We start from the raw sequence: 27,049 nt of genomic DNA, 5'->3' as shown, positions 1-27,049 counted from the left end.
ATCCATCCTTTCCTTTACTTAAAGCTTTTTAAAATCCTTCAATACATGACAATCTGTCAATTATCTCATATATATATATATATATATATATATATATATATATATATATATATATATATATATATATATATATATATGTTTGTGTGTGTGTGTATATATATATATATATACATGCACAGTGCTCAGCATAATTGAGCGCACCCCATTTTGAAAATGAATATTTTTCTTCATTTCTCAGGCAATGTATTTGGTGCATTTAAACAAAACGGATTTATTAAACAGATATATTTATTAAAATAATATTTTAGTCACCAAACATATTTAAAATTTAAAGATAATACAATTAAATTCAAGCTAAATTTAGCAAAAAAAATTCAAACTACAAAATTTCAACAATTTTTACTTTTTTTTTTTTTTTGCTTCTGTTGATTTTTTTTCCCTTTTTTTTTAAATTTATATTTAATATTTTTCTATTACATAAATTTAGCTGTACTAGTTTTTGGACCGTTATCGTAAGTTATTTTGTTAGATAAGCTCCAGATTTGGCTTCAGTACAGTTCAGTTCAGTTTACTTGTATGTGCTGAGCGCTGTTTATATATATATAATTTATATATATATATATCTATATATATATATATATATATATATATATATATATATATATATATATATATATATTTATATATATATATATATATATATATATATATATATATATATGTGTGCGTGTGTGTGTGTATGTAATTTTCTTACAGCATTAAGCCCGTCTGGTGAATATATGTGTGTAATACAGCAGCACATTTGTTCCTGTTATTCAGAAACACTCCTCCTTCTTTCCTTTCAAAGGTGAGAAGGACAAAAAAATGACACATTCAGCTGGTGTGTGATCACTGCTGTGAGGATGAGGACTGAATGATTATGAATGTAGTGTATGTGCTGAAACGGTAGCTAATTAGGCAGCTCTGTTGCCTGTTTGTGCTTTTACTGTAAATGAGCAGGCAAACAGATTGTAAGGTATTTTAAAGCCGTTTCCTGCCAGATCTCTTATGTATGAGGCAGCTGGCGGACTCAATGATTTGTTAGACGCTGACTATGCTGCAGTATTACTGAAAATGGTTGTATTACAGTTCCTGAAGCAGCATCATGTTTAGATGGGGCTTATTAAACTTTAGAAAGTGAATCCCTGGTTGTCAAAGAGATGGTTCACCTAAAAATGAAAAAGACCTTTCCATTACTCACACTCAAGTGGTTCTAAAGTTTTATGAATTTCTTTCTTCTGTTGATCACAAAACAAGATATTCTGAAGAATGCTTAAAAAAGCACAGTGTAAAATTCAACAGTCAATTTTATCAAATGAAATGAGAGCAGTTAACTCAAAATTTACTGATGTTAATTCTCTTTATTTTAAAAGAGTTTTGAGCTCAGTGTTGAAGGTAATGAGTTAATTAAATAACTTATTACTTCAACTTAAATGAAGTAAGTTCACAGTACTCATATATATTAGTTTTTTTAACTCAAATGGTTTGTAGCAATCAGTTTCCTCAAACGGTTTGAGTTACCTTAACTTTTGGGGTTTTACATTGTAGCAATTGTTGAAACAAAAAATACTACGGAAGTCAATTGCTATTTTTCTACACAATGTTCTTCGATACGTCTTCCTTTGTGCTGTGATTAACAGAGTAAAGAAACACAAACAACTTTGGACCAAGTAAAAGCTGTTTTTTTTTCAACTATCATTTTGTCATCAAGCTGTTAGGAATAAACCTCCCTGCATTATATTGGAAAGATTATTTTTTGGTTAGCAAAAAAGGCCTATACAAAGAACATTGTTTCCCAGTACTGGTGTTGTGGCTGGAAGGGCATCCGCTATGTAAAACATATGCTGGATAAGTTGGTGGTTCATTCCGCTGTGGTGACCCCTGATTAATAAAGGGACTAAGCCAAAAAGAAAATGAATGAATGAAGTTGGTGGTTCATTCCGCTGTGGTGACCCCTGAGGAATAAAGGGACTAAGCCAAAGGAAATTAAATGTAAGAACATTGCCAGATGTTTGGATCCCAAAAAAAAAAAACATATGGGAAATGTACTTTTAGGATTGTTCAGCATTATTCATGTTCGATAGGGCATGGTTTCTTAACCCTGGGTGGAAAGTGCTGAAAATCTCAATATTTCTAAGTGTGAAATGATTTTTTATAGGTTTAGAACAGCAATAACCAAGTATTTAAACCTCTCTGTTTCAGAACTGAAACCTGCAGTAAATATCTCAGTTCCTAATCTTAACCTTTAAACTCTCCTGTACTCTCCATTGTGCTGATACGGCTGCATAATAATTACTCAGTTGAAAAGCTTGGGAACTGCTTGAGTAACTGCTACTCAAGGTGCCTTTAACCATACACATTTCCATGTAAAGGATCGCTTTAACAGGAAGCGCTTTTCCAGACGTTAATGTTTTACAGAATTTAAACCCTTTTTCCATAAATTAATTTCATTAATTCTTTCTCTCTTCTCTGAAACACAACAGATTGTATCTCAAAGAATGTTTGCTTCATTGTAGATAAAATGACAGGAATCTGTAATCACATTTTAAATATATCCAATTCTGTGCTTCACAGAAAGAGAGAGCCACACATTTAGACCGAAAAGTAAAATAGCCAAAATGAACCAATCGGTGAACTGTCCCTTTAGGTGTTATTAATAAGTACCTCAAAAGTCCTGACAAATGTGTTCTTTTTCAGTATGAGAAGAACCGACACTCAAACAAGAAACAAGCCAGAGTCTGTCAAAAGATCAAGGATCAAAGATTGCAGGCCAGTATTACTCAAGCCGTGTGAAGGTCACCTTAATGCTTTCTGTCAATGTACATTAACATGTTTTCAGACACTTTCCAAGCTTGTCCTCAAAATTTAGCTCATCCACTTTGTACTTATCGCCTTGATAATATTAAAAGTATGGCCTCTGATTGCAAATGAAGTTGCGTGAGATTATGAAAGCAAGCCTTTTTAAAGAAATGCTTGTTTGTGCATTAACACATCTACCAATTCCGTTCACTATTCGCCAAACTGTACCATATAATACCGCAAATGTACAGTCCACTCCCCTTCATGGTGAATCAGTGGATAATGATTAGGCTCAATAAAGACAAGTTAAACTTTGACTTGAGCAGGAAGTGCAGCAAGACTGAAACTCTACAGTCTTTTGAGGAGAGGAGCTCTGCTGACAGGTCTGTGTCTCTAATTCTTTTTTAATTATTCCTTCTTAGTCGATGTTTCTCAGTTTAGATAGATTTTAAAGTATGTGTCATTGATTACCAAATATACATTTGCATTATGCTTTCAAGCCGTATCAAAAGCTGTGATCTTGTTTGACTTTGCTCAGTGCTTTCAGTAGGGTGTTGACCAGATTATATGGAAGGGCATTTAAAGATATGAACACTTGCCATTGCGCCCTTGTCTTGCCTTCTGGAGTATGTATTTATTAGCGTATTTTCTTGAGGAACAAGTGGTACTTTTTTAAACTCGTAAGTCAACAGAGGTCACACGCTTGTGGCCTTGTGTTCTCAAACCTTAATATTAGCTAAAATTAGACATCTAGCCTCATGTCAATGGATTATCATTGCATTTTTGGGTATCTTGTTTAAATATTCTGCGTTTGGTTTAACACTTTCAGCTCATAAAGTTCATTCATGTTTTACTTATGGCTTTCACTGGTTGAGATTAGTTTTATTACATAGGACGTGAGTTTTGATTTCAGCTTGTTCACCAGAACATCCTGAAACTTCAGTTTGTCCATAAAGAAACTATAATATTCACCAATTGTGTCAATCAAGAGACAAACTAAAGTAGCTTATCAGAGGTCACATTATCTTCAATGTCACCTTGTATCACATCAGTCTCAAGGCGTGCCTTTCTTTCACAATAGATCTGACAGATAGCCTACAAGAGAAATAAAATCTAGTATCACTAAAGCACTAAACCTTACAGCTTATTTCAATTCACAATTTCAGCCGACACAGCTTAATCTGCTCTTGGAAAGATTTACACAATGCTGTCGGATTTATCTAAAGATGTTTATCTGTTCACACGCTTTGTGTTTGATCAGATAAATATTTCTTGATAAATCTGTTTAGTGTTGTTCTAGATAAATATGTTTATTGAGGGATTAAGTGCTGCCACACCTTTACGCAAATTCCAGTATTGATTCATGATCTGAAATTTACTTTCATTTACCAAAGTGTCTGATAATTGTCCAATGTTTACTTAACTGATAAACCAATATATTCATTTTATTATGCAAAAAATCGCAAAGTTACCTTTTAATGTAAGAATTTAATTAATGACTTAAAAATGAGTTTTGTTTTGACTGAATGGATATTGATAAGTCAAACACACAAAAAAGAAATAAGGAGCTAGAAATACATGCCCAGGAAATGGAATTAAAGGGATAGTTCACCCAAAAAATTTAATTCGGTCATAATTTTCATAATTTTCGGTAAAACATTTTTTTTATGTTAAACACAAAAGAAGATCATTTGAATATTGTTTCAAATCTGTAACTATCGACATTCATAGTAAGAAAAACTAATTCTATGGAAGTTAATGGTTACAGGTTTGCATCATTCTTCAAAATATCTTCTTTTGTGTTAAACAGAACAATAAGGGTGATTTAATGATGACAGTATTTTCATTTTTGTGTGAACTATCCCTTTAAATACATATTTGTTTATCTCTTTCCACATGTGTTAATCCACATGTTCATAATTTAAATGGTTATTTATTTGTTTAAAAGGCTTTGCAATGTGACTGTCAGTATAGACCAGAAATGCCCAAACTAGGGCCTGGGGGCCAAGGTTGGCCGTTTGTATCCTTTGATTTGGCCCGCCAGAGGGAAAATGATTGGGAAGGGTTGTGAAATGCCTTTAACAGAGTTTCTCATTTGTTTTTAAATTTAACCTTTTGTTTTATTGTTGAGCTACAAAAAACCATACAAAAATGAATTTAATGTTTCAATTAAATGTTGTAATTGATTTTTTTAAAATGTACATAGTGTCAGTTAACGAATAGGGGACAAAGCAGAAGACAGTGTACAAATCAAGACAAAGTTTGTTAAAATAAAATACATTTTATAAAAATTAGAATGCATTTAAATACAGTTGAAGTAATCTTTTATTTTTATTTTTTAATTATTGTTAAAATGAATTAGGAAATTACCCATGGCAACTTTAATGTAAGACATCTTGCTGCATTTACCTACGGCTCACAGCTCTCAATCAAGCTTGGATTTTGGCCCTTCATAAGAAAAGGTTTGGGCACCCCTGGTATAGACGTTGTTAAATCTGATAAAGTGTGACACAGCAGTGACACACATGCGCACATAGTCAGCACTGTCTGGCACAGGAGGCTTTGCCCACGCTTGAATGCCAAGCGACCTTTAAATAACCTTTTTATGGGCTGCGATTCATGTAAAAACACACAGACAGTGAACACACACTGCGCCATATGATGCGAGTCATGATCTCACCATCAAATTCTCTATTTTTATGCATACGAGATGGGAAATAAATAAAAGAAGCAGGATTTTTTTGTACATTCACAAAGAAAAGACAATGTAAATCCTAAATAAATGTGTAATTTATTAAAATATTAGAATTCAGTACAACTGGTTGAAGAGTGCTTTAGGCTAATAATCATTGACTGAAGTTTAGCATTAAAGAAGCAGATGGGTCTATTTCCTGAAGGGGCAAATTAGACTTTTGTCAGCATGTTGGCTTAGATCATATCTAAATTTGCACAGCAGGAATTGTGGAACAGCCATACAATAAAGTCATATAAAGTATTATAATAAAGTATTACAATAAATAAATGTCACTGCTATAAATTATAATTGCTTTGCTGGAAAGGTATTTTTAATTAAATGTGATGTCTGATATGTTCTCCATCAGGTTTTACTGCTTGGGACGATGAGAGGTGCACTTTTGCTACACTTGACCCTTCTCGTCAGCATTGTAAGTAGTAGGATTTTAACTCGGTGACCTTGCAGTCTCCTTACCAGCTTTTATTCTATCCATAAATGAGTAACTGTGCTGAAGACCTTTTCTTTGCCCACACTCCATTAATCAGTCAAAGACCTGACACAAAGACTTAATCTGGATTCATTCGCCCATTTGGAAAGTTTTGTTTTCACTACATAAATAATCCACAGAGAGGGGCAAATGTTCAGCAACCTTGTTCACAGCACATATTGACTTGGTTTTAAATAAATGACTGTTTAATTTGCAGTAAAACAGTAGGTAACCCTTAAATGTAGGACTGTTTTACCAATCATTATTAAATTAGTATTGAATTTTTTAATGATCCGCACCTGTCTAATGTAGATACACTCACCGGCCACTTTATTAGGTACACCTGTCCAACTGCTCGTTAACGCAGATTTCTAAGCCAATCACATTGCAGAAACTCAATGCATTTAGGCATGTAGCCATGGTCAAGACGATCTGCTGCAGTTCAAACCGAGCATCAGAATGGGGAAGAAAGGTGATTTAAGTGACTTTGACTATGTGGCATGGTTGATGGTGCCAGACGGGCTGGTCTGAGTATTTCAGAAACTGCTGATCTACTGGGATTTTCACGCTCAACCATCTTTAGGGTTTACAGAGAATGGTCTGAAAAAGAGAAAATATCCAGTGAGCGGCAGTTCTGTGGGCTCAAATGCCTTGTTGATGTCAGAGGAGAATGGCCAGACTGGTTCAAGCTGATAGAAAGGCAACAGTAACTCAAATAACCACTCGCTACAGCAGAGGTATGCAGAAGAGCATCTCTGAAAGCACAGCATGTCAGACCTTGAGGCGGATGGGCTACTGCAGCAGAAGACCACACTTGGTGCCACTCCAGTCAGCCAAGAACAGAAAACTGAGGCTACAATTTGCACAGGCTCATCAAAATTGGAAAAACGTTGTCTGGTCTGATGAGTCTCGAATTCTGCTGTGACATTCGGATTTGGCGGATTTGGCATCAACAACAAGAAAGCATAAATCATCCTGCCTTGTATCAATAGTTCAGGTTGGTGGTGGTGTAATGGAGTGAGGGATATTTTCTTGGCACACTTTGGGCCCATTAGTACAAATTGAGCACCGTGTCAACGCCACAGCCTACCTGAGTATTGTTGCTGACCTTGTCCATCCCTTTATGACCGCAGTGTACCCATCTTCGCCATGTCATAAAGCGCAAATCATCTCAGACTGGTTTTTTGAACGTGACAATGAGTTTACTGTACTCAAATGGCCTCCACAGTCACCAGTTCTCAATCTAATAGAGAACATTTGGCATGTGGTGGAACAGGATATTTGCATCATGGATGTGCAGTCGACAAATCTGCAGCAACTGTGTGATGCTATCATGTAGATATGGATCAAAATCTCTGAGGAATATTTTCATTACCTTGTTGAATCTTTGCCACGAAGGATTAGGGCAGCTCTGAAGGCAAAAGGGGGTTCAATCCAGTACTAGTAAGGTGTACCTAATAACGTGGCTGGTGAGTGTATATGCATAACTGTTGCAATATCATAAAACTCTTCAGTACGTTGACAGAGAGAGCTCAAACGGGCTGCAAGTTAAGAAAACACATGAAAATAGAAAAACTATAGCACAGAACACAACAGAAATGTGTCGGATGCTTCCTGTTTTTTTTTTTTTAATACAAACAACAAAAAAACATACTACTAGGTTATTAAAATAAATATGAAGTTGTTTCTATATATAAACCCTTATATATAAATTCATCACTTTTTGGGGTCCCGCATATTATTGTTGTGATATCCGCTATTTGCAGTGCATTTCTGTATTTGTATGTGTTGTTAAATAAATGGTGTTTTCTCAGCTCTCTTTATTGTAGTAGATAGTTTTGTTGTAGACTTTACTGTAGTATAATATTTTGCTACCTCCTGTAACTTCCAAGCATTTAACTTGAGCAGATGGTTTTAGCTGTCACAAAAAACTGTTTAGCATATTCATTTTTGTGATAACCATATTCTGAAAATTATTGAGGTAATGGTCCATTAGTTAATGTGTTTACTAACACAAACAAACATTTAGTAATACATTTAATATGGCATTTATTAATCTTTGTTAATGTTAGTTAATGTTATTTAAGTAACATAACGTTAGATCACTTTGCATTAACTTATGTTAACAAGCACAAATATGTATTTTAATAATGCATTGGTTAATGTTGAACGATGATTAATAAATGCTTTACAAGATTATTGATACTTAGTAAATAAATTAACTAATGGACCATTATTTAAAAAATTGTTACCATTATTATATCTGTATTGAAAATCAGTATTTGGATTGCTGATGGCTTTTTCACTAGATACAAAAGTAACAGTGAAGCTTCAATTTTATTATATACAGTAAATGTCATTTAAGCCATTTCAGATCTTTTTTCTGATGACATTTTCATTTGTTTCATGTTAAAATCCTACTACTTACAATGCTGCATGAAAATGAAGACTAATGTTGTTCATTACTGTCAATACTGATAACCAGGGCGAGGCAGAATCTGCAGACTTTTTTTGGGGCTATTTTTGCACAGAATCTTGTTAAAATGTGGAATGCTGAATGATTTTGAGAGTATAGTAAATAAATACTTAACTCATTAAATAAAAAACAAAAAACTTTAAAAAGTTTTAATAGATTCTGTGCACAAGCTTATTTGAATTTTTTTTATTAACGTTTAAAAATCAATTAGAAAAATTTAGAACAATCTATATTGTACGTAAATAATCTAAATCTTTGCCTATTATTCAATAATATTACTGAAATTAATATTCAAAACTGATTATAGATTATACACATTTATAACACATTTATACGTATTCATAATTTTTACATAAGCAAAAAAATGTATTCAATTGAAGGCCAAAAAATCTGCGAATTTCTGCGAGCGCAGATTCCACATGGGCCTACTGATTACACAATATGCTTATCTTTAATAATGTCTCATTCTTTATAACAACAACAACAACTAATTATAAAACACACAAACTTTCAGCATAAATGGTCTATATTTATATGTGGTAGTCAACACTTTACAAAAAGAAAACAAAATTAGCAAGGAGATTAAAGACAAATATACCTACTGTACACACACACAAGACACAAATATGCACATTATATATGCACATATGCATACAAATAAAACTGTACGATAAAATAAATTAAATAGAATAAAAAATTTCCACCATCTTCCACCTACATATCATCTATTATCTCATCAGGTGTATCCCTATTATTTTCAGTTTTTAAAAAAGGCATAAAATGGTTCTAAGCTTCTTATAAAACCCTACATCTATCTTTAATAATATATGTAATTATCTCCAGTGACATATTTATTGTCATCTCCTTAATAAGGTCATTTTTACTATTTAAAAAGATAATGAATTCACATGGCTTCACAAGTCTCACTTCTTTTTCCCTCCCAGGCTCATGGGATTGGTCTAGAGGACAAAAAGGGGCCATTAACAGATACAGTTTTAGATGTGCCAGAGGCTACACCTGTGCCTTATGCCATCTTCAAGGTACATGTGTTTCAATTCTTTAATTTCTATATTTTATTACAACATCTCCACTGTCTGTTGTCAACAATAATGGTTTGATACATCGATTGAAAATATCCTCGTTGTTCAGTTTACATCTGCAGCTGAAGGTGTTTCTTCATATCTTGTAAGCGGAGAGACCGAAAATAAGATCAGGATCTCCTCAGACGGCTGGCTGTACTTGGAGCAACCTCTGGAATGGAGCCCTGAGAAAAAACACCATCTACTTGTAATTTAGTGTTGCAGTCTAATACACAACACAAAAACATACAAGAACTTCCATATTTAAAATGACACAAGACAGCATTGTTTTAGGTATCTGTATTGACCTTATTCTTCACGTAAGAGGAGGCACCTCCATTGCAATCTTTTTGGAATCCTAAATAGTTTTGTAGATGTTAAAACAGCTTGTTATGCTTCTAGATGTTGCAAATTGATACTTTCTTATTATAATATTCTACTTTGTATGTATAATCATGAATACACTTATCTGTAGAACAAGTTTGACACTTTTTTAAATCCTCGTAATTTCTTTCATTAGCAACTGAATCAAGTTCTAAAACCATCGCAAAAACGAGCGCACTTCCACGTTGCAGAATAAGGTCAATAAGAGATATTTTAGGTCCTGAAACTAGTTAAACTTTTTCCAGTGATCCCTGAGGCCTATTTGGGAATAATCGATCATTTACAGTTTCGCTCTGTGTACGCAATAATACATATTTTCAAAAACTGGGTTCAATGAACTTTTAAAACATCAAAAGGAAATTTAGAAATGTACAACATTAACAAATTACTTTCAGCAAAACCTGAATAACCCCCAAAGACCAATTATTTCAGCAGTGATTTTACAGGCGTGCTAATTATTACATACATTGCCCTTATTAAAAATGACCATTAAATGGAATATTGAGTGATAATATGTTCAAGTGATTTTGTATCCTCGCAAGCACTGCTTTGCTTTTTTCATATTAACAATTATTTGTATAGTTATTTGGGATATTTTTTGAATATGAAGGCAGCAGATGGAACATAGATCTTAATAGATATACTTCGTTGTTGCTAGAAGGGATACAGCTGCAGCCAGAAGATAACAAGAATTATTTATATTATTTAATAAATTACCCTTTAATTGTATTTTATTAATGTCTACCCCTACCCCGACCCTAAATCCAACCATCACAGTAATGTAAAAACAGTTATTATACTAAGTGTTATTTATATTACTCATTAAATTACCCCTTAAATCTTATTTTGTTAATGCCTATCCCAACCATAAACCTACCCCTCACAGTAATGTAAAAAAAAAAAAGAATTATTGTTGTACAATGTCACAAAAATGATGCTATATTGATGTGAGTATCCACAGCTGTATCTAGACTTTATCAATATTCTTGGTACATCATCAAAATGCCAAAAGTGTTACGTTATTCTGCTAATGTTTGAAAGTAGAACATGAAAGAATATGCACTGTTCATTCAGTCACACTGACATTAAAATTTATTTAGCTCAACTATATGATTTATAATGGTTTGGTTCAATATTTTGAGCGGAACATCCTCAAAATGGAAGTAACTCGTATATAGTAGTCAACATTTGAAGTGGTTCAAACCCACTATCAAGGTTGTCCTAAAACTACTGAACAACACCCATTCTTGTCTTAGGGCAATTTTGAAAAACCTTTTTTGGTAAACTTCAAATGATGTCTACTGGAGTTTAAAATATAGAACAAAAATTCCTTTGTAAATCATTGCGAATTCAGGTTAGCCACAACCACAACAATAATTTAGAGTGTTCACTTCCATATTTAAATGCTCCTGAATTATATGTTAAAATTTATTAATATGTTTATAATATAAGTCATAATTTACTATAATTATAGAGAAAAAAATATATATAGTACTATATGTGAGTGTGTGTATGTTTTATCCAGATTGAAGCACTTTCAGAAGATGGTGAAACACTTGATGGGCCTGTCCGGGTTGTCCTGCAAGTGATTGATGTCAATAACAATCCTCCTGTCTTTAGTGAGAGTCAGTACAGTGGCAGTGTTAGAGAGCATTCACCTGCAGGTGAGAAACACACACATTATATGCAGATGCAGAAACGTGATACATCTATTTACTAATATCCTGTATATACAAATCTATTTTTTGTGCAGGAGTTCCATTCGTGCAGGTGTTTGCTTCAGATGCAGATGATCCCAACACAGAAAACACTCGGCTCAGGTTCAGCATTGTGAATCAAATCCCCATTGTCGGACAAACATTTTTCTTTGGCATAAACCCAAACAATGGACAGATATTTACAACAGAAGAAGGTACGGCGACAAATATATGAACAAAAAACAAAAATTCTGCTAATTGCGAGTTATTTTTTATGATTGTAATTTTTGTTTGTTATTGCTCTTTTCTTGCTGTTGTGTTACAGGAGCAGAGTTTCTGAAGGCCAGACCTAGCGTAACATACAGCCGCGGGGAGGTTCGAGGCAGTCCTGACGTCCTGAAGAAAAAGTTTGAGGACTATTGTATTCCAAAGAATAACATTGCACTGGAGAACAACCCCTTTTACAAATGTGTCGAACGTGCAGGTTAGAAAACACAGAAACACACAATGATCATGTATTTAACAGTTTTAAGATGTCCACATCTAAATTAATGCTGTACTGAGTCTGGTTGCTCTAGCATTATTGCCATATAAATGTCAAACTAAGCCAGCTTTAAAGTTTGTCTAAAGATTTAAATACCATTAGTGGGGGGCCAATATTTCACAAGCAAATCCAGTATTTGCAAACAAACACAATCTGCTTTGCAAAGGATTACTCAACTTTGACACTGTAGTTAGCATTGGTTTCAGGTTTCTCCCAGGAGAGTAACATAAATTTACTCATTACGCCATCTGCTGTCTTGGTGTAGGAAATGGCCCTAGTGCATTTGTGAGAAAATGTGCCTCCATCCATTTGTGAGAAAATCCATCTGGATGCATTTGTGAGAAACTCTGAATGAATGCATTTGTGAGAAAAAAAAATTCTGACTGTATTTTTGAGAAAATCTGCTTCCATCCATTTTTGAGAAAATCCGTCTGGATTCATTTGTGAGAAAATCTGTCTGGATGCATTTGTGAGAAAATCTGTCTGACTTTATTTGTGAGAAAATCTGCCTCCATCCATTTTTGAGAAAATCCGTCTGGATGTATTTGTGAGAAAATCTGTCTGGATGCATTTGTGAGAAAATCTGTCTGACTTTATTTGTGAGAAAATCTGTGTGACTGCATTTGTGAGAAAATCTGTCTGGATGCATTTGTGAGAAAATTTGCCTGACTGCATTTGCGAGACAATCCACAGGTATGCAGCTGTATGCACTAGATGTATTTGTTCAAGGGCTAAATGCAGTTGCGTGCACATGGACTGTATTTATTTATGAAATATGATTGATATTTGTAAAATACAATACGTTTGCTCAAACTGACATTTGTTTTTGCAAAGTGTTTTTGGTTTGTTTGCGAGTTGAGTGATTCTTTATTAGGCAGATTGAATTTTTTTACAAAATGCTGGATTTGTTTATGAAATATTGGTACAGTTTTCACTCCATAGGAAATATTCTTAAACCATAGTATTGCAATATGTTCTATGGCAATTTTATATCAATACATGGGCACCCATGTCAATATATCACCATTATTTTTTATACTATTTGGTTTAATATTTTAAATCAGTTTCTTCACAGTCTAGTAAATGGTAGTGTTAAATGTTTTTTATGTTGAGCTTAGTAATCTTCAGCATGCAGTAAGTTAGCAAAATAAAGTTGGCGGCATTGCAGAAAAGTTTACTTGTTTTATGACTGGTTTTCATTAAAGTATTAGTCAGTTGTCAATCACATTTTGCAATAGAATTGAAGTTTGATAAACAAACGGAGAAATGTTGGTATTTAGTTTCAACAGATGTTGCCAAAGTTTTCCTTTGAAATTAGTAAAATGTAATTAAATGTAATGTCACAATTAATTCAAATAATTAATTTAAAATCCCAATACTAATGTATCCTGATAATATGGTATTGTGGGGACCATTTTAGAAGCACTTTTATGTAGCTCAATTTGGCATTAGGCTTGCAGAATTATTTAAAAAAGCTAAATAAAAATGTTTTGAGGTAACACCAGTCTTTAACTGATCATTTGCATGAAAATGAGTAAAAGTTGTTGGTGTTTTATTCATCTAGAGTTCAAATCATCTGATCCTCGTAGTAAACTATATGTATATTTGCATCCAAATGCAATATTTCAGTGTTTCTCAACCACTTTCCTGGAGGACCACCAGCTCTGCACATTTTCCAGGTCTCCTTAACCAAACACATCTGATTCAGATCGTCAGCTCATTAGCAGAGACTAAAAAGACCTGAAATGGGTGTGACAGACAAAGGAGACATCCAAAACATGCAGTGTTAGTGGTTCTCCAGGACCGTGGTTTAGAAACACTGCAGTATTGAGTCCCATTTTTATTGAAAATAGTCAGAGTAGTGGTTCAGATGGAAAATTTAAAAAAAGAAAAAGTGCACTTTTTAAACACCTTATTAACCATGAAATGAAAACCATTAAATGTGTGTAATGTTAAAAGCCTCATGCACTCGACTGTTACCTCTTTCCTCACATAGTGAAGAGACTGTTATGTTGGATGACAAAATAGTCTTGTAAAATTCATTGAGTACCAGATCCATACGATTCATTGAGTACAAGATCCATATGATAAGTGTACAGTATGTAATTTTTAATACAATTGAAGAAGTTTCTAAAGGGACCAAATGGAACTGTATCCTGGTCTCCTCTCAGTTTGATGATGTTGAGCAAATGAGAGCATAATGAAGGACAGAACATTTCATTCAGAATAGCATGCTGATTAGATCACTCTTGTACACTCACAGATTAAACGGCTGTATTAATGTCTGTGAATGACCACTTCTGTGATTAGAATCGCTCTGGTGTGTGAAACGTGACACGTGCTTTAAAGAAGAGCTCAGTGACTAACTGTGTTCATCAGTGCAGATTACTGCAGCCTTAGAAATGAAGCTGGATTTGACCCAGATTACTTCACTATTCAGCATCCACATCACCAGCTCAAAACAATAAACATCACACTGCTAACAGAAATGTGCAGGTCTGTTCAGTTACTTTCTTTATATTTCTCCACGAGTTTAAGGGGAAACCCTGGAGCAAAAACGCAATTCTTTACAGCCAGTATAAAAATAATGATTTAGTTTCCAACCAGAACAGAAACACTAAGTTTTGGGACCGTTGTGGAAAAGAGGATCAAACAGTTGGCTTCACACTGCTTTTGGAAAAAGAAAATTGAACCACTCATGAAAGCTGCTCAACAATCAACTTAGATTATAATTAAATAATAACCAGTGTTTTTATTTTGGTATGAACAGAAAGAAGAACAGTGAATGTTCTCCAGGATCCTGACTATGCACTGATTGTTCGGGCTGAGGATCTGAGAGGCGAAGCTGTGAACTCATTGAGCAGTACGACACGGGTCAATATAGCCATCCTTCAAAACCTCTGGGTCAGTCCTGGACCAATCACCATTATAGAAAATACAGATGAGGAATACCCTATGTATCTTGCCACAGTAAGTTTGGAGAATTATGTTATGTTATGTTATGTTATGTTATGTTATGTTATGTTATGTTATGTTATGTTGTGTTGTGTTGTGTTGTGTGGTGTGGTGTGGTGTGGTGTGGTGTGGTGTGGTGTTGTGTTGTGTTGTGTTGTGTGGTGTGGTGTGGTGTGGTGTGGTGTTGTGTTGTGTTGTGTTGTGTTGTGTTGTGTTGTGTTGTGTTGTGTTGTGTTGTGTTGTGGTGTGGTGTGGTGTTGTGTTGTGTTGTGTTGTGTTGTGTTGTGTTGTGTGCGACATTACACTGTCATGTTACATTGTTATATGTTGTCATGTTATGCTACGCTATGTTATGTTATGTAATGTTATGTAATGTTATGTTATATTGCCACGCTACACTAGTTACGTAATGTTATATTTTGCTTTGTTATGCTATGCTATGTTATGCTATATTAAGGTCATAGATATTTACATTAGATGTTGCCTACGCTGCTGTTGTCTATTAGAAGGAATGCGTCAATAGAGCCGCCATTTTAGTACAGGGTAGGGCACCTTTTAAATGAATGTGGGACCAAGGTACACTGTGGCCATCCAGAGCCAGCGATATATACACATATTTACATATATCTATGATTGGGAGTTTTCCCGGTGGTCAGTATGCAAATATTTTATTAAATTACGAAAATTATAATTTTACATCACTTTCCTACATTGATGGATAAGTGATCACACGAGCATTCCTGACAAAGAGCGTGTGTTTGTGTGCATGGAAATGTATTATCCTCCCTCCCTGTTAAATTCGATCTAATCCATGCCCTGAAACACACTTCTGCTTTCACTTCTCATTTTAACGGAGGGAGCGATCCGTTTGTGAATGAATCTCCGTTATGAACGACTCTTCCACTTAGCCGACAATAATACAAGTTTCTAGCACCGCAGCGTCTTGTTGTCTTATTTCATTTACATTGTTTGCTGACTAAATTCAACAAAACTAGCATAAGAATTTAGGTATTTCTGCCTTTGGTATTAGGTATTGAAATGTTCTGCCTTTGTGCTTTGTTTTCTTTGTTTGCTCTGTACTGCACCCGTACACAGCGCTAAAGTCCAGCATCTTCATTTTGGCTTTAGTCTTGACTAGTGCGGCTGAATGACATTTGTCCTGGGAGCACTGTACAAATGTGACGGCGCTATTGACGCATACTCAGGGTCCGTTTGCGATATCTAGTGTATATATCTATGTATTTAGGTTAGCAGAAGAAGATTCAATTTTCAAGTGCTATTTTTATGTTCTTTTATTATTGTTGTAGATGAGAGCAAATAATCCAACTGCACTGTACAGACTGGAACAGAAAGAAAAACTTTCCTTCCCCTTCACCATCAATCAGGATGGAGACATTTATGTTACCGGTCCACTGGACAGAGAAGAGAAAGAAATGGTAAAGGAAATGCATGCAAAACTGAACTGGAAGAGAGAAATCGTACATACCAGACTAAATACTGCAATATCCATTGTTGAAAACTGAGTGTTGAATTTTAAACCTCAATATGTTTGGGTTTTAGTACATACTGGTAGTCATAGCAGAAGATGAACAGGGTGTGGAGCTGGAAAAACCCATGGAGATTCCTGTGCTGGTGCAGGATGTGAATGATAATCCTCCTATGTGTGATGAAGCTGTGTTTGAGGTGCAGGAGAAGGAGCCCGTAGGTAATGATGTCAGACTATTTTCACACATACTTTATTTGCATCCGTTTAAAGATTGTGTATGTGGGGAGTATAAAAACAGATCTGAGATACTCATGCAGGTATGACACGAAGTGGGTGTGCATTAGTTTCAATAAATCAATGTTTTGTTAATTATTATGATAATGCTTTGGTTATTGAACTTTGTTCAGAGATTGTTCAGAGAATTAATTTCAAACAATGTTAGATTTGTGTGTGTTCGTGTAAACTAGTGTATGTTATAGAACCAGAATCAAGCGCTCAACACCCCTGCATGGCATGATTTTGCCAAGTACGATGCGATCCTAGATTAACATCTATGTTGATCCTGGAACATCATTTTTGTTAGAAAATGTAATATTTACCTATTCCCTACCCCTAAACCCACCACAACTGTAAATTATTCCCAAAATTAGAGGGGAATAATAGTTGGATAAGAATAATTTAGAAGTGCATAAACCTATTCATAAGCCCAAACTTAATATAAACCGTAAACATATTCCTTAATTCTGATTGGCAGATTGGAATGTTGTTCCAGGATCAACATAGATGTTAATCCAGGAACATTGGTGAAATCAGGTTGGCGCAACACCCCTGTAGTATCATACGACAGAACAATTTTTTTTTTAATTCTGAATTCTTATGGCTACATTTACTAAACAATGCACATTATGCAACAAGCCCAGCCTAGGCTCATCGGAAATACGCATCTCTGCCTACTTTTTTTGCACAATGTAAAATATGTTCCTCCAGATACATTTAGATTTAGTTGCACATTTCAGATGCCCTTTGCACTAGAGGACGCTGTCTACATTTGTGTCGTTTTTGTTTTACCTTGATTTCACATTACTTATATCTCTTTTGTGGAAGTATGCTTCACCTGGCTTGAACCCAAGCCCTCTGCATCACAAGCACAACATTGTCCATGTGGAGATGGATAGGAGAGGCAAATGTATTCGATTACAGATCATAGACACTGTTGTTTTGTGGTATGTATTTGGGATTGTGCAAGGAACAGTGCGAAAATAATAATTTATTTGTTCAATTCATTTCATCTTAATTTCTATAGCGCATATGTACTACTTTACAATGTAGATTGTGTCAAAGCAGCTTAACATAGATACAGTTCTAGTCAATTGAAATTACTAAATATGGTGCTACACTATTTATTAACAATACATGAAAAGCTAAAAGGTTAAGGTAAATTCTATAATAAATGCTACTTCACAGTTGACGTTCAGTTTAGTTCATGTCACTGTAAATCTAAATGTCACTGCTGAAAGCCAAAACACTAAAGAGCATCTCTACTGATGCGCAGCTCCACTAGTCCTAAACCAAGCAAGCCAGCGCCAACAGTGGCACTTCACCAATTGACGAAAGGAAAGAAAAAAACTGTTGTTGACAATATCTCCATGCTAATATCATTAGTGTGAAAAGCAACACAATTTGTTGGTGTCATACTGCACCGTAGTGTTCAATTCACCTAGAAAATATGCAGTCAAACATATGTTGAAGTACGTTTTTTGCAGTTTCACAATAATATTGGCCAATGCATGTTTTTTCAATGAACCTGTTTTGGACAAAACAACTGATTTATATTATGTGTAATGCAGTGCATAAACCAATGCAAATTTTTGCCCTTCATTTAAACCTTAAATGTAATATAAATAAATGTAAATAACGTTGCGTGATTCAACTACTCTCCTCCCTTTAACCTGGCATCTGAAAGGAAAGCTCCTACAAATGCATAACCATGTTGCAACGTCTCTTCAGTACCGATGTTAATCCCAACAGAATGTTTCAATTCCTAAAGAGGATTTGCACTGACACAAGCTAATAGATGACTTATTGAATAGTATTTGTTGTGTCCTCTTTTTCTAATTTCAAATGAGATCAGTGTCACATTTTCACCATCATAATGTGTGTTTAAAATCTTGCAACTATATCTAGCAATAACATTTTGAAAGCCAGATTTGTGGTCTCAAACTTTTGAATCCACTTTTATTATTAACAGTTTGCCACATTCCTCCATTGACATTATTAATGATAATAATATGCATGTGTAGGTAATTCGATTGGTCATCTGCCCGCTTATGACAATGATAAGGAGGCTACACTAAACTCAGCTTTAACCTACATTCTCCGGAGCCAGACGCCCACCAAGCCAAGTGACAAAATGTTCTCCATCGACCCAAATACTGGTGAAATCAAAGTGGCCAATCAAAACTTCCATAGGAAACAAGTGCCTCAGTATGAGCTCACCTTTGAAGTGACTGATCAAGGTAAAAATCAAACCGAACTCAGTGAAATGAAAATATCAATATATGAAGAGAAACAGTTATCCTAATGTTTCCACTTGTTTGTAGTGTACTTCACGAAATGTAAAGCAATCATCAAGGTGATCGACATCAATAATGAGATCCCTATCTTCGAGAAAAACGATGTATGTGCTTTTATTTGACTACTTACATAAACTGCGATCAATAGATTGCTGAATCTCTGCTCTGATTTACTTTCAGCTTGTTGATTTTTTTCTCTCTCATGTCGCAGTATGGAACTTACAGTGTTCCTGAACTGGCTGAAGTGGGCACAACTTTGCTCACCATTAAAGCCACAGATGCAGATGATCCAGGAACAGGAAGCTCTAGAGTGGAGTATCACATCACAGCTGGAGACCCTCAAAACCTCTTCGCCATTGAGGTTGATGAAGAGACTGGAGAGGGCAGAGTGTACATCGCTCGGGTATCAACACTCAACTTATGATGAGGATCCTATTTCGTGTACATTTATCATGCTTTTTTATGATCTTCATGTCTCTGTTTTTCATATTTTCAATCGTCAGCCACTGGATTATGAGCTTCAGAGCGTCTACAAACTTCATATCGATGCCCGTAATCCCGAGCCCCTGATCGCAGGAGTGGAATATAATGAAAGTTCCATTGCATCTGTTGTCATTGAGCTGGTGGATGTGGATGAGCCTCCGAAGTTTGAAGCAGAGGGGCTTAATGTCAATGTGCCAGAAAACATCACGGTTGGAACCCTATTGATGAAAGCTGAAGCCAAGGATCCAGAGGGAAAGACTATCAAGTAATGCTGTGCTTTTATTATGTCTTATTTTTTTTTGAGATTTGAGAATATTCTTTTGAACACTATTGAAAAGAGAGCTCTGTTCCGGCTTTTATATTATCCTGGAGCACAAAACAATCTTGTGTTGCACAAATATATTTTTATATATTAGTCAAAATTATTGATTTTTATTTTATGCCAAAATGATTATAATATTCTGTAAAGGTCATGTTCCTACTGTAAATATATCATAACTATAGCATACTATTAATACACTAGTCAAACTAGTAATGCTTATTGCTGACAACTTCATTTGGACAATTTTAAAGGTGATTTTCTGAACATCTGGATTTTTATTGAACCCTTTGTGCTAGTTTGTATCTAAAAAAATGGTCTATACTAACAAACCATAAATCAAAGAAATGCTTATTTATTCAGCTGCAGGTTTATAAATCTCAATATCCTAAAATTTACACTGGTTTTGTGGTCACATAAGTTAAAACGTATAAAAGCATGAGATTTGAAACTATAATTTCAAACCCAGTGGTGGACTGGGTTTTTATACATTAAAAATGTATATGAATATAACTCTCTTTACTGGTAAAATGTGTGCAATCCTGTCCTGGTTAATTAACTTTAATTTAAATGATCAAATCTAGGTTTTTTTTTAGATTGAACATGATCTTTAGTTGGCCCAAACTAACAACCTTAAATTTGGTATGAACAACTTGCTTTTGGTATGAATGAAATATGATTTGTAATGTAATTTCTTTCAGGGAAATCGGGGGGTTGACATGATATATTGTCAATTGTATTAATTTTATGCAAATTATGGAGGGCGCTATTGAGCAGGTAATGGAGTAAGGTGCAAGTTGGGCGAGCTCCGTAAAAACTGTATATAATTCATCAATTTAGGCGCTTTCATCGAAATATAAACATAAAACGGCTTGTTTCTAAAACCCAAATGGCCAGCAAACTACGTGAATATAAGCACATGGGGAAAACCGCTGCTAACAAAGAGGATGCAAACACACCTAGCATGATGACAGAGTGAGCCGAACACACAGACACTGACATGAGATTAAAGCTGAGCTAATATATTAAAATGGAAATAACCTCACTCTTTCAAACAGAACTGAAAAATGTATTATCAAGCGAATTTGACAGGGTCAAAGCTGAATTATAAGAAATTAAACCCAAGATAGCAAGCAACACTTCGGCTATTCGCTTAGATCTTGAGGCAATTAAAACGACAGTGTCAGACATGGAAAAATGATTATCCAGCTGCTCGGATGATGTTACGGAACTACAAAACACCGTGTGCAAACTGGAGAAAAATGTGGAAAGCCTACAAGAGAAATGTTTGGACATGGAAGGGTGAATGAGGAGGTCAATTGTATGCAAATTTTTAAGTGCCAAACTCTGTTGTTAGCATAACAATATTCATGGCTAGTTCACCACATAATGAAAATTCTGTCATCCTTTACTCAGCGCCATTTCATTTTCATTCATTGTAACACAAGTATGCATATTTTTAACGAAATCTAAGACTTATGTCCTTCTCTTGAAGGTCTGTTTACTCTCTGATGCTTCAAAACATTCATAAAGACATCCAAAACTTGATACAAACTTCTTCAGAGACACAATTGTTTCATATTATGAGCAGAATTAATGTGTTACATTTGGTAAATAGACTTTCAGTGGAGGGACAGAAATGTTCTGAAGATGAACACATTTCCTGTGAGATTTATATTGGGAGAAACTAAGCCTCTAAAACTAAGAAAAAAGATCACTCATGCTCTAAAACATCATGATCATGTTCTCCATTAAATGTTTTTTTAGTTTATCCAAACAACAGGAACATCTGAACGTTTTTCCACCTGAACAATGACAACTTTAAATATTTAAAGGGATAGTTCACCCAAAAATGAATTTTACTCACCCTCAAGTGGTTCCAAACCTGAGTCTGTTTATTCTGTTGAACACAAAAGAAGACATTATGAAGAAAGCTGAAAACCTCGATCCATTAGCATCCTTAGTAGGAAAAACACTTGCTCAAATATAACCTGAAACAGAAATAAAGAAAGTGAAACAAGTGAAGGGTGAGTTTATGTTGACAGAATTTTCAATTTGGGATGAACTAATGCATCTGTCGCTGGCAAAGAAACATTTTAGAATCTTTAATTTTATTGAGTAGCTTTAAAATGTTTTTTATATCTCATATTTTCAAAGTGTTCTGACTATTTTATCCCCAGCAACACCTCTAGTTTGGTTCCTCACTTTAGTACCACTACTATTTATTAAACACTGAACTGAAATGTTCTGTATGCTAGGTTTAAGATGGAAGGAGATGAACACAAGTGGTTGGAGCTGAATGCTGACACTGGAGAGCTGAAGACTAAAGCAGCGCTGGACCGAGAGACAGTGGATCATCTCACTCTCACAATCACTGCTTATGAGACCGGTAAGAAACCTGCAGAGCTCTGATGCAGGCGAATGTCATTTGGTCAGTTTTTAAATCGATGTCTTTTCTTTTCAGAGGGAAACAAGATGGAGGCTGAGATGAAGGTAGACATTCATCTGCAGGATGTGAACGACAACTACCCTAAACTGCAGAGGACACAGGGCTTCATCTGCCTTCAGGACATGACCCCTTTGACCCTCACTGCTGTGGATAAGGACGCAGACCCCTATGGAGAGCCCTTCACGTTCGCCATCAGCCGCAAATCACAAAACTTTGAGATCAAACCTGTGGATGGTGAGCAGATCTTTGGTTTAGTCTATGGCTTATTAAAACCGCTATTTTAATTAATTAATTAATTTATTTATTTATTTAATTATTTTCTTTCAAATATATTTTATTGAACATTTTTAGTGCAAAAACATGTCAGAAATTTACATTGAATAATAAGATAATATGCATCATTCATGTCATTTGAATTCTGACCCCCACAATTAAAAAATATAACAAAAAGAATAATAATAATAAATAAAATTAAATTGTAATTAAATTAATAAACAAACAAATAAAATAAAAATAAAAAATAATAATAAAAAATAAGGGCATAAAATACTAAATTATTTGACAAAAAGGCAGATTACATTTCTTTTGTCCAGGCTGAGTCAAACAGACAAGCTTTTAGTCTTAGAGACTTAGAGGTTCCTAGATAAAGAAAGGATCCCAGGTCCGATAAAATAGAGAGGATTTGTTCTTCATAGCTGTGGAGAAAGCCTCAAGTTTGATTATGTTCTGTACTGCAAGCAGCCATTGATTTAAACTAGGGGGTTCTTCATTAATGCACTTTGCAAGGATACATTTCCAAGCAAAGTAAACCTAAATATGTAGAAGGTCTTGAAAATTGGGCGCTCCATGCAGAGAAGTTTGGTTAATATATCACTCAGCAATACAAAATACAAATGTTTAATGAAAAGTAAAAGAAACCAAAGTAATAAAAAATACATTTCTTTTTTCTAACAATGTGCAGGAATTTCTAGAATATCATGGAATTTTAAAAAGTCAGACATGAATGTCAGGGAATTTTTATATAGTTTAGTCGAGTCCTGGAATGTCAGGGATTTTCCAAGCAGTTCTCACATGTTATGTGATGTGACACACAACTAGTATTACAGAATGTAAATGGTCCAAATGACTTTTACAGTAACATGACATTTTTGGCAAATCACGGTAAAGCTATAGATTATGTTTTAGTGGATCCACTTTTATACATTTTCTTTCCTTTTTTCTGTTGATCACAAAAGAAGATAGTTTGAAGAATGTTGCTAATTGGTAGCCACCGACTTTGATTATAAATAATGTTTTGGAATATACAGTATCTATACACACATCACATGTTTTTTCATCATGTTTTTTTTAAACAATTTTTGGATCAGTATGATTTTTTAAAAATTGTTTTTAAATGAAATTGCTCACCCAGCCTTCAAAATTTGATGAAAAATACAGTGTAAACTTAAAAAAAATTATAAAATAAAATAAAAAGCTACAATTTCTAAGCTTAAAGCTGACTTTTTTTTAGCATCATTATTTAAATTTTCTGTATCAAATGATCCTTCATAAACATTTTAATATCATGATCTGCTGCTCAATAAACATTTATTTTTAATTTTTAATTTTTGTCTGCTCTATATTTTTGGGGAAAATTATACTGTACCATTTAAAATTAACCAGTGTAATGTAAATGTAAAAAGTTATTTAATTTTATTCATCAAAGACACAATACGTTTGCCAACGTAACGAACGTAAAGACATTTTTAATAAGTACATAAATAAATAATATTTTAATGCTGTTATTTTGACCTTTCTTTTCATCAAAGAATTCAGAAAAGTAAGCAGAAAGCAGGAAAAAAAGTGTTCAGCGCTGATAATTAAAGGAATCATTATTAATGTCTGAGTACCAATAATAATTGACCTGAAGGATGATTACTAGAGTAATGATGCTGAGATTTCAGCTCTGAATAACAGAAATGGTTCAAATATAAACATTAAGAAAAGAGTTCTTGTAAAACACTATATTATTTCACAATTTGGCAGTTTTTATTGTATTTTCAATCAAATAAAAGTAGCTTTGATACGCTTAGAAAAACTAAATTCACACTGGTTATGTACATCCACAAAGATCACGTTATATCATCTTCTTTAAAAAATTATCTATTCAATTCAATTCAATTCACCTTTATTTGTATAGCGCTTTTACAATGTAGATTGTGTCCAAGCAGCTTCACATGAAAGATCATAGTAAATTGAATCCATGCCAGTTCAGTTTTCAGAGTTTAAGTTTAGTTTAGCTAAAAAGGGGGAAAAACTTCACCAATTGGCGAAAGTGAAGAATTAAAAAACCTCGAGAGAAACCAGGCTCAGTTGGGCATGACCATTTCTCCACTGGCCAAACATCTTGTGCAGAGCTGCAGTCAAGGCGCTGGAGGATGGAAGCTGGACCTCAGCGAAGACTCGTCTGTCCCTGGAGCGTCACAGGAATCAGTCTCATGCTCTCCACTCCTCCAAGACCACCACAACAGCTGCTCAGGATACGGCCTGGTCTAGGATTTCCTGGTCTGGAAACCTTGGGATCATCTTGTCACCGGCCTTGGATCAAATCAGCGGCGCTGCATAATCTGAGGGCCTCGGGATGAGAATCCCCAGGTGGAAAAGAGAATAAAGAGAATATTTAGCGTAGCTGCTGTTCATAGTGTATATAATGAGATGCAGAAACCTGTGTGGAGCACATTCATGTATCATACCGCTAAGTGATGCACTGAGTGTATGCTTTACTAAAAAGATTCTTTAATCTAGTTTTGATTTTGGAGAGTGTATCTAAAAAGCATAGTCAATCTGTTGAAGTGTATTTGTACAAAAAAAACACATCCAAAATTGCTGCCTTAACACAACGCTGCCATCTTGACACTTATAAAAAATGCCCCGTTCACCTTCAATAACACTAGACAAGAAGTTTTCAATCAGCAGGGCTTGCAGAAAACATAGTTGTGAAAGTTCTGAAAATGTACAGCTGTGGGTTAATAAACCTGTTTGTGCGCCTGCAGGAACTTCAGCGAAACTGATCCTGAAGAAGAAACCCTCAACTGAACAGAACGTCACTGTTCCCATCAATGTCTTAGACAACGCTGGGCTTGGCATCACACAAAAGTTTGATGGTAAATTATTTTTTATCATGGTATCATTTTTAGCATATTTTTAATCATGGTATCATTGTATCATGGTTTTTCATATGTAACATTACCTTACTGTATGATTTTACATGATATCTAAACTGGGATTGATCTCCTTCTCTCTCTTAAGTGCGTATTTGTAACTGCACTAAATTGGGCTACTGTTACATCGAGCCGGCTTCCCACAGTTGGAAGCTAAGCATGGGCAGCACCATCGGCATACTGGCAGGAGTATTCGGCGTCATCGGTAAGAACATTTTTATTATTTTAATTTTATTAAATATTTATTGTAAAATGAAGGTAACTGAGTTGGAAAATGTTTTTTGTGATGTTTTAGGTTTGTTCCTGGGCATTTGTTTGTATCAAATGAAAAAGAAAGATAAGCAGAGAGCCACAGCTGAAGGAGAGACTAAAGCAATGCTGTAAAGTCAACACACATACATCATTCAGCACACAAACTGACACCCATCACCTTAAACACTCACGCCCTTATTTTGTTTTATCATTATATTCCATTTTTATTAAACATTTATGTTCAAGATTCGCATAATCGGAAGACATTAATAGTAACTTATTTGCCACGTGGCCTGGTTTTATTGCATATATTTAAATATTTGACCTAAGTCTAGATTTTGTTTTTAAAATGACATGAAATATATTTCCCCTGTGTTTAAAGAGAATATAAAACTGAGTGTTTCCTGGGAATTTTGAATATTTGTACAATATTTTTGGTACACATAAGACATGAGTATGTGATGTCATGTTTCATATGAAGTAAGCCTATAAAAAATGTAAATCTTCTATTTATTCCCGATTATCCAATAATCAGCAAATGTGTACAAATCTTTCCCGGTGACGCTTATTTTTGTTTTTGACTTTTAATTTGAAAGAATGTCTTGCTCAGGTCAAAGGTCAGGTTTTAATAAATGCCATTCAATTATGAAGTAATAATAAAGGCACACAGAATGACGGCTTCTTTTTTCTTATTTGACTATATTTGTCATTCTGTAAATAAACTTCTACTTTGACCCAGAAATCCATTTATGTGTGTGTGGAATAAGAAAATGTTAGCATGTAAAACATATTAAAGGGCACCTATTTTACCCCTTTTACAAGATGTAAGATAAGCCTTTGGTGTCTCCAGAATGTGTCTATAAAGTTTCAGCTCAAATTAATCATCAGATTATTTATTATAGCCTCCAGAATCTGCCCATTTTGGCGTCTTAATACATTGTAGCTTTTTTGTAGCCTGTGGCTTTAAATGCTAATGAGCCGCCTCTCCCCGCCCACCGTTCCCACATGCTTCTCATCATGCGTTATGTCAGATAAACAGCAGTCAGTGATAGAGACAGACATGGATGAAGCTGAAATACAGCTCATTAGTCAA

The 27,049-nt window shown here is 34.6% G+C and overlaps 1 protein-coding gene across 1 annotated transcript; it reads left to right on the top strand.

The window, feature by feature from the left end:
• The first annotated feature begins 3,130 nt into the window (after positions 1–3,130).
• On the top strand, positions 3,131–26,698 carry cdh17 (cadherin 17, LI cadherin (liver-intestine)). Its single transcript, XM_056475684.1, has 19 exons — positions 3,131–3,221; positions 5,940–6,002; positions 9,480–9,575; positions 9,685–9,822; positions 11,524–11,662; positions 11,752–11,910; positions 12,021–12,179; positions 15,010–15,209; positions 16,502–16,630; positions 16,755–16,899; positions 18,981–19,196; positions 19,281–19,357; positions 19,465–19,656; positions 19,757–20,001; positions 22,314–22,444; positions 22,520–22,738; positions 25,537–25,647; positions 25,793–25,909; positions 26,000–26,698. The coding sequence occupies exons 2-19, from the start codon at positions 5,958–5,960 to the stop codon at positions 26,086–26,088; spliced, it is 2,607 nt and encodes an 868-aa protein (XP_056331659.1). The 5' UTR covers positions 3,131–3,221; positions 5,940–5,957; the 3' UTR covers positions 26,089–26,698.
• The last annotated feature ends 351 nt before the right edge of the window (positions 26,699–27,049 follow it).

Source organism: Danio aesculapii, chromosome 16, assembly GCF_903798145.1.
Source record: "Danio aesculapii chromosome 16, fDanAes4.1, whole genome shotgun sequence".
NCBI classification, from domain to species: domain Eukaryota; kingdom Metazoa; phylum Chordata; class Actinopteri; order Cypriniformes; family Danionidae; genus Danio; species Danio aesculapii.
Note: the sequence above shows the minus strand (reverse complement) of the source record. Positions and strands in the feature narration are given on the sequence as shown.

Bases quoted from the DNA above. Each gene is read 5' to 3' on its own strand.
- cdh17 (XM_056475684.1), top strand. From the start codon at position 5,958: ATGAGAGGTGCACTTTTGCTACACTTGACCCTTCTCGTCAGCATT. The intron at 6,003-9,479 runs GTAAGTAGTAGG...TTTCCCTCCCAG, and splicing joins TGACCCTTCTCGTCAGCATT to GCTCATGGGATTGGTCTAGA. The intron at 19,657-19,756 runs GTATCAACACTC...TTCAATCGTCAG, and splicing joins GCAGAGTGTACATCGCTCGG to CCACTGGATTATGAGCTTCA.